The sequence below is a fragment of the Caenorhabditis remanei genome, chromosome IV, assembly GCF_010183535.1.
Source record: "Caenorhabditis remanei strain PX506 chromosome IV, whole genome shotgun sequence".
Lineage (NCBI taxonomy): Eukaryota > Metazoa > Nematoda > Chromadorea > Rhabditida > Rhabditidae > Caenorhabditis > Caenorhabditis remanei.
Window position 1 is genome coordinate 23,584,123 of NC_071331.1, and position 12,418 is coordinate 23,596,540.

The following is a 12,418-nucleotide window of genomic DNA, read 5'->3' on the forward strand; positions in this document are numbered from 1 at the left end:
AAGCAAATTAAAATTGCTTGGATTTTTCACAGTTTCAAAATTTTGCAGCGTTTTTTTTTAACTTAAAAACAGTAATTACTCAAAACATACTTTATTAATACAAAAAAACATGCAAAAAAAATCTGAGACAAAAACTCGTGGAGATAAAAGGGAAAAATCCAAAAGGAATCAAAAAAAAATTTGGTCACAATTGTTTTTTTTTCTAACGAATGACTAGAATTCATGGAGGAGAAGCGAAAAAAGGGGGCGGAGCCAAAAATCGGGGGATATGTTCAAAATGGAACATGACAAAGTAGGTAAGGGGAACGAAGGTGACCAGTAAAGGGGCGGAGCCTAAAAATTTGTGAAACAGTGAGAAAAAATATAAAAATATATATAATTTCATCCAGATTCCGACTGTTCCGATCCGGAATTCCGTTGATTTTTGAGATGCGCATTGGCGGCCAAATCCAGAATCGCCATCCATTTCATCTGATTCTCCTCGTCTTGCGCCGTCATTGTGTACATTCGACGGGCGCCGACGCGGACGGAAAACGTGAATTTTTCTCCGCAAATTTTTACTTCACAACCGGGGAGAGGTAGCATTGCCAGGGCGGTTTTGTCCTGGAAAAACAAGATTTAAGAGGAAAAAACGCGTCAAAGGTGCGCCAGCCTTGGTAACAATTTTTTAATTGAAAGCGCGTCAAAGACGCGCCAGCTTTCTTGGTAGCAACAATTTTGTCAGAAATACGTCTAAGGTGCGACAGCTTTTAAAAACACTTGTTTTTTTGAAAAACGCGTCAAAGGCGCGACAGCCTTCTCGATAACATAACATTTCCATGGAAAACGCGTCAAAGGCGCGACAGCCTTAGTAACAATTTTTTTTTTGGAAAACGCGTCAAAGGTACGCCAGCCTCAGTAGAAAATGTTTTTATGGAAAACGCGCGTCAAGGTGCGCCAGATTTCAAATCATTTCCATTAAGGAAACCGCGCCAAAAGCGCCCCAGCCTTGGTAACATTTTTTTCAATAGAAAACGCGTCAAAGGTACGCCAGGTTTAGTAACAATTTTTTTTTGAAAACACGTCGAAAGTGCGCCAGACTCCAAAAAACAAAAGTCTGGCGCGCCTTTGACGCGTTTTCAGAGTTCACTCAAAACGCGTCAAAGGCACGCCTGATTGACCGATTTTCTTTGTTTTTTGACTGTCTGGGGTGGTTTTGACGCGTTTTTTCCAATCAGAAATTACTTTAGGAGTTGATTTTCTGTCAAAAACACCCCAGACACTCGAAAAACTAGAAAAATCAGTCTTGTCTGGGGCGCTTTTGACGCGTTTTGAGGGAACTCCGAAAACGCGTCAAAGGCACCCCAGACAAATGAATCTTGACCGGTTTTTGACTGTCTGCGCCAGCCACAATAACAAAATAATTATATACAAAACGCGCCGAAAGCGCGCCAGCCTTACCTCCTCTGATAAATAGGTATACATGCAGAAGTCATCTCGAACGACACAAAACCGGTCGGTGGGTTTGCCAAGTGAGCCGCGGAACTGGAACAGTGAATTTTTTTTTTTGAAACAGTGGAAAAAAATGTCTGAAACAGTAACTTACCTTAATCTGACTGGAGTGCAAGACACCTGGACCCCGTGCGGGTACTTGTAGCCGATTGGTCCTTGAATTTGTGGTGCTCTGAGTGGAGAAGCTCCTCGGAATTCCGTCGAGATCCATATTTTTGGTACAGGTGTCACATATTCGAGACTTTTTCGACTCGTTTCGGTGACGACCGAAACATTTTTTGCAGAGGCGCCGATGGCATTTGACGCATTTCGCGCCGCGGGTCAGGAAGCTGAAAGAGAAAAGTTTTGGAAACATTTTGGTGTAAACAAAAAAATACTGTTTCGAAATTTTTTGAAACAGTGAAAATGAAAATGTGCAGACAATATGCGAAGCATTTATAGAATATTTGATACTATTCAATATAAACAAAAAACATTTTACTGTTTCAAAAATTTCTGAAACAGTAAAATTTAAAATTTTCAGACAATTTCAAATTTATATTTCTCGCACCTTCAAAAAATTAAACATTCTGGTAAACATGATATCAATGAACAATCATTCAAACAAAAAAAGTTTTGTTTCAAAAAAATTTAGAAACAGTCTATTTTTTAATTCCACATGATGAAAATAGTTACTGTTTCAAAAATTTGATTTTTACTGTTTCTGAATTAAAACGCAGTATTTTTTTTTTTTTTGAAACAGTAAAAATTTACTATAAAGTGTTTCCATTACTTCGAAGCGTAAAATTTAAGAAAAAAACTATTTTCACTGTTTCAAAAACTCCGCTTTCAAAAAATACGCAACATTTCAATGTTCTATGGATTACTCAAATTAAAATAAGTTTTTGTTTCAAAAACGTTTGAAACAGTGAATTTTAACAAATTTTTGAAAAATTACTGATTCATTTCTCCTATCGAATACATATTGCCTCGACATTGCGATTCCGAAAAAACTGATAAAATTTCAGAAAAATTTGAAACAGTAAAATTCACTGTTTCAAAAAAACACAAATTTAATTGAAAATTATGTTAAAAATGTTATTGTTATAATTAAAAAACAACTCAAAGAAAAAAATTTCAAACAGTGAATTACTCCTTGCAACATAAAATTTTTTACTGTTTCAAAAATTTGATTTCTAAAAAATCAGCTTTGCAAAAATTCCATAAATTTGAGTTTAAGAATGTCCCATGTTTTCTTCAAAAGGATTATTTGAAAAAAATGAATTTTTTGTTTCAAAAACGGGTGAAACAGTGAAATTTCGATAATTTTTTGGAAAAAGTACTTTTTTTCAATTTTCAGACCGAAAATGCTTCTATAGTGCAATTCCGAATAACATTTAAAATTTCAGAAAAATTCTGAAACAGTGATTTTTTTTCTTTTCTTACCCAAATTCACTATCACAATCCGCACAATGTTTCGACTCAATCGAGTTGTTGTTGTCGTTCTCACTTATTGAGCTTCTCTGAAATTTCTAATTATTACTGTTTCAAAATTTCTAATTTGTTACCGAGCTAGTAGTAAACATTGAGCTATTCGCCTTGGCCTCATCAATATTCGCCGATATCGCCTCGACCCATTCGTTTTTTTCTTTTTGCGTCGGGGTGAATAATTCGACGCACCGTTTCGGTCCAGTGCCATCCGACCCGCGCAAATAGAACGAGTGCTCACGTTCCAGATTGTCACCCTCGCACACCTGAAATAGTGAAAAATTCGAAATTTTCCAAAAAAAAATTTACTGTTTCAAAATTTTTTTTACTGTTTCAAATTTTTTTTTACTGTTTCAAAATTTAAGTATTACAGCATCCCTACCTGCATATGAGACGCACTGAACACCGCCCTCAACTTATACTTTGCCATTCCGATCATCTTTCGTTCACTCGCCAAAATCACCAAGTCATTGAATAGGAAAATGAAGCGGTCCTCTGTTTTTTCAGTGGTAGACGAGATTTTTTGAATCGCACCGGATTTCAAAAGTTCACGACCCGGAGAGACGAGGGATATCGAGTTTCCGAGTTGTTCTTGGACTTCAATCACTTTTCCGAAGCGGTCCTAAAAAAAAATACTGTTTCACAAAAATTTCACTGCGAAAAACGCGTCAAAGGTACGCCAGACACTTGGAGACATCATTTTTGTAAAAAAAACGCGTCAAAGGTGCGCCAGACTTCTTGCATCAACATTTTTAGAAATCGTAAAAAATTATTCATTTCGAAAAAATTTTCTACTGTTTCAAAATTTTTTTATCTAATCCGAATCTCATTCCTGAAAAACGCGTCAAAAGTGCGCAAGACTAGATGGCAGCAATTTTGAAGCGCGTCAACGGCGCGCCAGACTCTTTGTAATAACATTTTTTGAAATCGATTTTTTCACTGTTTCAAAATTTTTTTTACTGTTTCAAAAAATTTTTTTACTGTTTCAAGTTTTTTCCCTCCGTTTTCTTACCAATTTTTTCATCATTTCGTTAGCGTGTGCCGCCGCCGCCAACACCAACTTCAACGCCTCCTCACTATCGCGATAATCGGCGTCATCTGGCCTCAAATGTTTGATATATTCCTGTAGCAAAAGCTGATATCTCATCACACGCTGCACCGGACAAATCAGATGATGGACTAGCGGAAGACCCTCGCATTCCGGTTGTTTCTCGATCTCTTTGACGAGATCCGCGAATTTTTTCTTCTTTTTGAGCTCCTCGAACAGTTTGGACGCTCGGTCGTAGTTGTTGGTGTACTCGGAGTACATTTTTAGGTAGGGCGCTTGTTTGCGCACGACGTCAGCGATTCTGGAACAGTAAATTTGAAAAAATTGCCAAAAAACTCGGGTTTTTGTGTCTAAAAACTAATTTTCCAAAAAAGTGGTGGCCGAGTGGTTAAGGTAGACAAAAACCTCATTTCAGAAAAGTGACCAGGGTTCGAACCCCACCTAGGTCAATTCTTTTTTGCATTTTTTATTTTTGGTTTCTGGATGTTTAGAAGTCACAAAACAGCAAAATGAATCCGAAAAACTGAATTTGAGGTCTGTTTTTTATCAACAAAAAGTCAAAATTTTTGATTTTTGCGTTTCCGACCGCGACACGCGCCACAGTGAAATTTCACATTTTTTCAAAATTTACTGTTTCAACAATTTTTTAAAAAGTAGTATGAAACATTAAACATATTATATATAATAAGCGACATTTTTCTCTGCTTCAAATTTTCTGAAACAGTGAAAATAAAGTTTTTCAAAACTGATGTGAAAATTTTCTCTGAATAAAAAATACAATTTGAAAAAGGCATGTTAAAGATGAAATCACTGCTATTGAATCATACAAAAGTAAGTTTTATTTATTTCAAAAAATTTTGAAACGGTAAATTTGTTACTGTTTCACAAATTTAATTTCTACTGTTTCTAAATCAAAACAATGTTAACATCTGCTAAAAAAATCGTTGAAATTTCAATAATTCTGCCTGAAAGCGGAAAAAATTATGAAAAATTTTTACTGTTTCAAAAAACATTCGAATTTGCAAAAACTCCGTAATTTCAATGTGACAATGGTAAACTTGAGGAATGGCTTAAATTAAAAAACTCAAACTGAATTTTTGTTTCAAAACCATCTGAAACAGTGAATTTTCATTTTCACCGTACCTCTTGGTAACTCTCCATTCGCGAATCGAGTTCATCAACTGCGGCAAAAAATGAGTATTATGAAATTGGTAAAGTGACGAGACGTTGGCGAGGAGACGTGTGATTTTGTCGTTTGTCAGCACTTCTTCTTTGATCAGACGGTTGCGGAACGTCTGAAAATTGAACTAAAAATTTACTGTTTCAAAAAAAAATTTACTGTTTCAAAAAATTTTTTTTACTGTTTCAAAATTCCACTTACATCTCCCAACAATTTCAGCTTTTCCACGTATCTTTCCTCACTATCGACCAGCTCTTTGGCGGCGTACCACGCCTTCTGATACCGTTTCTCCAAATCCGTCTTATGAGAGGATGGAACAGTAATATCCGAGTCCGAATCGATTTCTGAGATACATGATTGACTTTTGGTGTCGTCCTCCTCCAGCTCGTCTTCTGACGGAAGGTCTTCACCGTCGGAGAGTTTCACTTGGAATCCGCCTTCTGGGCCCTAGAAAAAGTTACTGTTTCAGAATAGGAATGAACCGTGGAGCACTTGAAATTGTTTGGTTCTTTGGCTACTTTCATACCCACAAATTTTATTTGAAAATTCTAATTTTTCAGACATAACTAGCCATATAACAACATTTTTGTGAAAAGTTACTGTTTCAAAATTTTTATGAATTTTTCCATACCTGAAGTTGTTAATCGTGTAACTAAGTTCATGAACCTCATTTTCTGTGAAACGCGTCAAAGGTGCGCCAGATCCTTGTAACAAAATGCTTGTAAAAACGCATAAAATTTACTCTTTCAAAAAATTTTTATTAAAAAATTTCAACGTCTGAAATAGTTAATGTTGTATACTAAATTTTTTTGCATCATTTCCTGTAAATTGCGCAAAAGGTGCGCCAGACTCCTTGCAACCACATTTTTGTGAAAAAAACGCGTATAAGGTGGCCCAGCTTCGACAAAAACACTTTTATGAAGATTGCGTCAAAGGTGCCCCAGACTTTTTGTTACAACAATTTCAGAACGCGTCAAAGGCGCGCCAGATGAAAACTGAAATTCACTGTTTTCAAAATGTTCTAAACTTGAAAACTGAACTGTTTTGTTCAGTCGTGTAAACTATAATTTTTTACTGTTTCAAATTTTTTGTAAACTTTAAATCTAACAATAATTTCCAGTTTTTCAATAAGGTTTGGGAATTTTTTTTACTGTTTCAAAATTTTAAATACCGTACCTGATATTCCACAAACGCTCTGAACTTGCTTTTTGACATTGTCTTCACTCCATTCACATATGTCGATTGACGGGAGAAGTGGGAGCTGAAAAATAAAAAAAGTTACTGTTTCAGCGTGAGAGCTACCGTAACCCTGGGAAGGGGTACTGTAATTTCAATTTTCAGTTTCTACCGTAACCTGGGGTACTGTAGTTTTTCTGTAAAAGTCAACTCAATAAATAAAAATGTGTTGAAAATAAAAGTTTTGGTATTGACCGCATTTCGTATATGTTTTGCATGAATTCGTTTTCGGCGGACACGGATTATGTTTTCGTTTTTTTTCCGGAATTTTTTTTTCTCACTGTTTCACTGTTTCAACTATAAAATACCTATAAGATTTGCTTTTCCGTGTTCTGGTCGTCGTGGATCCGTCCTCATTTTGTATCACCTCGGTTACTGTAGACGGTATTAGGGATGACTCAGATCGCATGGCTTTGAACAAGTCCGGGTACATTTTGACTGAAATTTTTTACTGTTTCACAAGAAAATTGGTAAAAAATCACATACTAAACATGTCTTTTTCCTTGGATAGCACGTTCATAAAAGTGTCGGGAACCTGGTTGAGAACACGGTCGATTTGTTGGTCCTGAATTTGATTTTTTGTTAGAAAAAAAGTTTTTTTTGAAACAGTAACTACCTGCTCATTGCTCAAATCCAATTGCAGGTTATGCTGGTCCAGACATATTTGACGGGAGTTATTAGTGAACTCGATGGGACGCATGCCTCGAATGTCGCCGCTTATGCGTTGACAGTTTTCGACGACCTGAAACAGTAAAAAAATAGTCAAAAAAATAGATTTTTTTGAAACAATAAGTTTTTAGAATAGTTAAGCTTAAGATCACTTTAAAAATTTATTAGATTTTTGAAACAGTAAGTTTTCACTTTAAGAAAGCAGATTTTACTCTGATTTTACTGTTTTTTAAAAACTTGAAACAGTAATTTTTTCCTGTTCCAGTCGAATAAAAAAAAAGTTTATAAAAAACCACATTCAGAATAAGAGTGTCCTAATGTTATTACTGTTTCAAAAAAAAGTTTTTAATTGACAATATTTTGAAACAGTAATATGTTCCGTTTGAGCTCTTTGAAACAGTAAATGTTTTAATTTTTGGGCTTTCCAAGTGTTGCTGAAACAGTAAATTCTATAATTTTTGATTTCAAGGTTTTTTGAGCTCGTTATTACTGTCTTGAAAATCTTTCAAATAAAAAAAAAGATTGAAACAGTAATTTTCGGGATTTGGGTAGTTTTTATTGTTCTAATATTATTACTGCTTATAAAACACGTTTTGGTCATAAAAATTTTTTGAAACAGTAACATAATAATGACTCAGGTACCAACTTTGGCTCAATGCTTGTTTTCTGAAACAAAGAAATTCAAAGTTTCAGCTATCAATTCTATTGAGACATTACTGTTTCAAAAAATATGTGCAGGAGCAAGTTATTAAAAAATTCCAAAAAAAACGATACTGTTTGAAAAAAAAATAATTTTGAAATGAAAATGTTTTGAAACAGTAATTTTTCATTTTTAAGCTCTCAAAAATTGAAACAGTAACGTATCTATGTAGATATCAATCTGAATACTCCAATTTTAGAATTGTTTGTTTTCGGAAACAGTACATATTAAGTTATCAGAAAAGTTATTACTATTTCGAAAAAATTTTTTCAAAAAATAAAATTTTGAAACAGTAATTGTGGAATTGCTAGAATCAAAAAAACTGAGATTATCATTGTTCAAAAACAAATTTCGTGATGATAATGTTTTGAAACACTAATTTATTGGAATTTAGGCTTTTCTGTTTCAAAAAACATGTTTAAGTTACAAAATTGTTTTTAAACAGTAATTCGTATTTTCCTTCACTGTTCCAACCAAAAACTTACATTTCTAGCTTCCCCAGATGAAGAAGAAGAGGACCGCTCAATTTTCCAGGTCACAAATTTCTTCAACTCTGGATTCTTCAAACTTTTTGAATATGAAAATTGAGACTTTTCCATTTTTTTTTGTTTCTATCAGAAGCAAAAAAGAAATTCGGGAATAGCAGCGAAAAGAGAAGTGTGAACTTGTTTTATGACCGTTTTTATGGCCAGTTGAGGGGCATGAATAAATGTTTTTTTCTCTCTTTTTCCGTTTTTTTATTTCGGGAAAGTGGTGAATACAAAATGAATTGGAATGGGGAGGCAGATGGGGTTTGAGTGAGGTGAAATTTTAGGAAAAATGGGCGAAAAAACTTTTTTTTCACTGTTTAAAGTAGTTTTTGTTAAAATCGAAAAAAAATTAGATAGACGCGATATTTTTGCCCCTGAAACAGTAATTTTTTGCTGTTTAGAAATGTTTTAGAAATAAGCAACTGGATAGTTTGATAATGTAAGGAAAATTAAAAATTCCGATTTCATTTCGAAAATAAAAATCACTCATTCAAATTTTTTCATTTTTCCGTTTCTGATATGTTGAGCAGTTTGGACTTCACTGCTTGTGCGTTGAAACATAAATGTTTTTTCACTGTTTCAAAAAAATTTTATTTTGGAAAAAGTTATGGCTATAGCAGTACGAAGAAATTTTTCAAATAAAACTCTTTCAAAAAGTTTTGTTCGGAAAACAACGGAATACCCGGCTATTTTGGAATGCAAAAACTCCAAATTTTTACTGTTTCAGAATTTTTAAATCAAAATACCAGGCTTTACAAACCAATGTGCTCCATCGAGTCTAATGATAAAATATGGGCTCTGAGAACTTTTTTTCAACCAGAAATTGAAATTTTGAAACTAATTTTGAAGAAAAAAGTTACTGTTTCAAAATTTTTTCATTTTTTTTGTTTCTGATATTGTTGAACAGTGTTTAAAATATTGACTGGGTTTTGAGATAGTATCATTTTTCGCTGTTTCAAAATTTTTCGTTTTGAAAAAAGTTCTGTGCTTTAGAGTAAAAATGAGTGCTTAACTATGTCAAAAATTTACTGTTTCAAAACGTTTTGTGAAAAAATGTGAATAGTTGCCGGTGGCAAGGTACCCTCATAACCCTGTAGTTCTCCGAGTCTTCACAATAAATACGCAACAACACTCCGCCAAAAGCTCACGCGCCTACCGTAACCTCAGCGCGTCAGTTCACGTGGACACGTGTACTCCACGTGGCAACAAGTAGTTTCTGAAATCGGTTGGCTTTCAGAGTTTAGTTCTGATTTTAGCGTTGGTTGTTTAACTTTTGTTTTGTAAGTTTTACGCCCTCTTATTTTATTTTCTTGCAATAAAGTAAATTTATTGTAAGAAACTGTGTTCTTTGTCGTCATATTTTATCCGGAACCTATCACCCCGTATTCGTACGCGGGCAACTGAATGAATAATTTTTAGTGCAACCAAGAAACAAGGATCTGGCATACGCTCAAAATTTTTACTGTTTCAGAATTTTTAAATCAAAATAACAGGTTTTACAAACCAATGCTCCCCAGCGAGTGGTATTAAATTCTGAAACAGTGGTTTTACACTGTTTCAGAAAATGTTTCAGAAAAAAGGGAAAAGGGTGATTTTGATAATAAACCGATTGTGAGCGTAATTTGAAAAAAAGTTACTGTTTCAAAATTTGTTCACTTTAAAAACAGTTATGGTTCTAGCAGTACCACTAATTGTGTCAACGAGTGTCGGAGAAAAACGTAAACAAATTATTTGTACCTTCCAAAAAAAAGTCTACAATTTTTTTACTGTTCAAATTTTTAAAACATAAAACATGTTTTGGTTTTAGTGGTGCCATCCGGATCAAAAAACGGATGCACATCATTAACATCCACTATATTTAGAATTAAGAAAAAGTTACTGTTTCAAAATTTGTTGAATTAGTTTCCAAGCTAGCTGGTTATGATATGCATGAAAATCGAAAAAAAACGACAAAATCGATATATTTTTTCAACGAATGTGTCTGTTAGAGGGTGACAATGTATTGGTTTTCCGTTTTCTGCCCCCTTTAACAAAACTTTTTTGCTCCCTCCCTTGCTCAATGTGTACATTTCAACTATCCCTGGTGCTCCGGGAGGGAACAGGCGTTGGCTCAGTTTTGGATTGTGCAAATAATTGTTTGGAAGTGAAGCTGAGGGATGGGCAAGCATCAAAAACCTCTAATTTTGTCCAAAATTGAAACAGTAACACTTTTTGAAAATTTTAACTGTTTCAAAATATTTCGAAACTTTTCAAAAGCGGTCCATTTCTATTGGAAGGAATCAAATGCTTTTTTCTAACAATTTTCAACTGTTTCCTATGAAACAGTAACTTTTTTTTCAAAATTTTTAAAAATAAAAGTACTGTTTTACAGAATCTTGATAAATTGAATTCCATATAAATTTGTTAGTTTCTGTTGTATAATATTAGAAAACATTGAAACAATAAAAATGGCACACTTTTCTCAGTGGAATAATGACAAATACTTTCAAAAATTTCCCCTAATTTTTGAAACAGTAAAAAATATTTTTTTACTATTTTACATTTTTGAAATAGATTATGTTGAATCCATGTATAACAGTGAGTCTGTGATCATTGCGAAAACTTGCTGAGCAATTTTTGAAACAGTAAAAAAAAATCAAAAATTTTCTGTTTCAATTTTTACATTTCTTTTTGGAATTTTAGTCGAGAATTACTGTTCACAAGTTTATCGACTTGAAATTTCAAAAAATCTGCTGTCGCGCCTGAGACGCTTTTTCACAGTTTTAAAATATTCAAAAAACATTGAAACAGTAAAAAACAAAAATTGAAACAATGACTGTTTGTCAAAATTCAATGGACTATTTTTGAAACAGTAAAAAAAATTTTTAATTGTTTTTTTTTCTTTGAAATATCCTATGTTTATTTTATATCTAGTCTAGCGAGTTATGATAAAAAAAACAGAAAAAAATTTTGAAATTTTTTTCAGTTTTCAAGTTTCTTTTTTGGAAGTAATGTTGAACTCTACTCTCTCTCTGTTTACCGTCTTAAAATAAATCTCAGCTGGTGCGCCTGAGACGCGCCAGGCCCCAATTCTTCAAAGACTAACCTGCGCCTCGGATCCCACTAAACTCGTCCTTGTCATTTTCTGTGTGCACGCGAATTGCAATTTCTGCCGCACAGTTTTTGTGAGTTGCTCCTGGTTGGGCAGGTCGATGTAGTAGGTGAAAATTCGGACGGTGCAACCGTCGGAAGGATCGATTTCTTCGTACTGAAACAGTAAATTTTAAAAAAAAGAAAAAAAGGAAATTGAACGGAAATTAAATGGAAATGTGATCCAATTCTTGGTCACCGGATGCGAGAAACAGGAAATTTTTTTTTCACTGTTTCAAGAAGGACATCCGGACAAACAAACAGACATACAGACATTCAAATCTGAATTTTTGCGAGATAACGTTGTTTTTGAGCCCAAAATATACCAGAAATCAAAAAGCAGACAGGGAATTTCCCTGAAACAATGATTTTTGGGCCGAAAACTGGAAAAAAACGCGATTTTGGTCATACGGACTCACAGACAGACATCCGAGCCCAAAGTTGAGTCTCAACCCGAATTTTTTTTACAATTTTTGATAAAATTTAACAATTATTATTTACAGACAGACATCCGGGTAGATAGACACACAAACAGACACTCAGGGCATCCAAAAACTCAAAAATTCCCGATTTTTATCGATTTTTACTGTTTCAACTGGACATCTGGACATCCGGACAAACAGACACCCTTACCTCCTCTGTCTTCGTCAATACGCCCCCTTCACAATCGACTTCCGGCGCGTTTGGAATATTTCGGACTTCATCGAAATTCAGTTGAAACGTTGACGGCACGTGAGCCGGCAGCTGGACGAGGGACGACATCTTAGATGTCCGAATGAACGTGGGCACGAAATCTGTGGTCCACTCGGCGGGTGTCGGTCCTGGAATAAGGAATTGGTGAAGGAAGTGCAAATGGAATTAGAAGTGGAACTTTTCCAAGAAAGACGAAAAAATTTTGAAACAGTAACTTTTTTTTCGAAAAATTGGCTAAATTTTAAGCCTTATACATAGGATATGAAGTTTAAAAA

The 12,418-nt window shown here is 34.3% G+C and overlaps 1 protein-coding gene across 1 annotated transcript; it reads right to left on the reverse strand.

Annotated features, from left to right (window-relative positions):
• Positions 1-381: 381 nt before the first annotated feature.
• GCK72_015971 (uncharacterized protein) lies at positions 382-12,212 on the reverse strand (the record flags this gene model as incomplete). Its single annotated transcript, XM_003098715.2, has 15 exons — positions 382-603; positions 1,441-1,524; positions 1,586-1,820; positions 2,917-2,993; positions 3,039-3,224; positions 3,341-3,580; positions 3,971-4,307; positions 5,150-5,301; positions 5,388-5,633; positions 6,363-6,447; positions 6,731-6,860; positions 6,909-6,987; positions 7,039-7,164; positions 11,407-11,568; positions 12,084-12,212. The coding sequence occupies 15 exons, from the start codon at positions 12,210-12,212 to the stop codon at positions 382-384; spliced, it is 2,490 nt and encodes an 829-aa protein (XP_003098763.2).
• Positions 12,213-12,418: the final 206 nt, after the last annotated feature.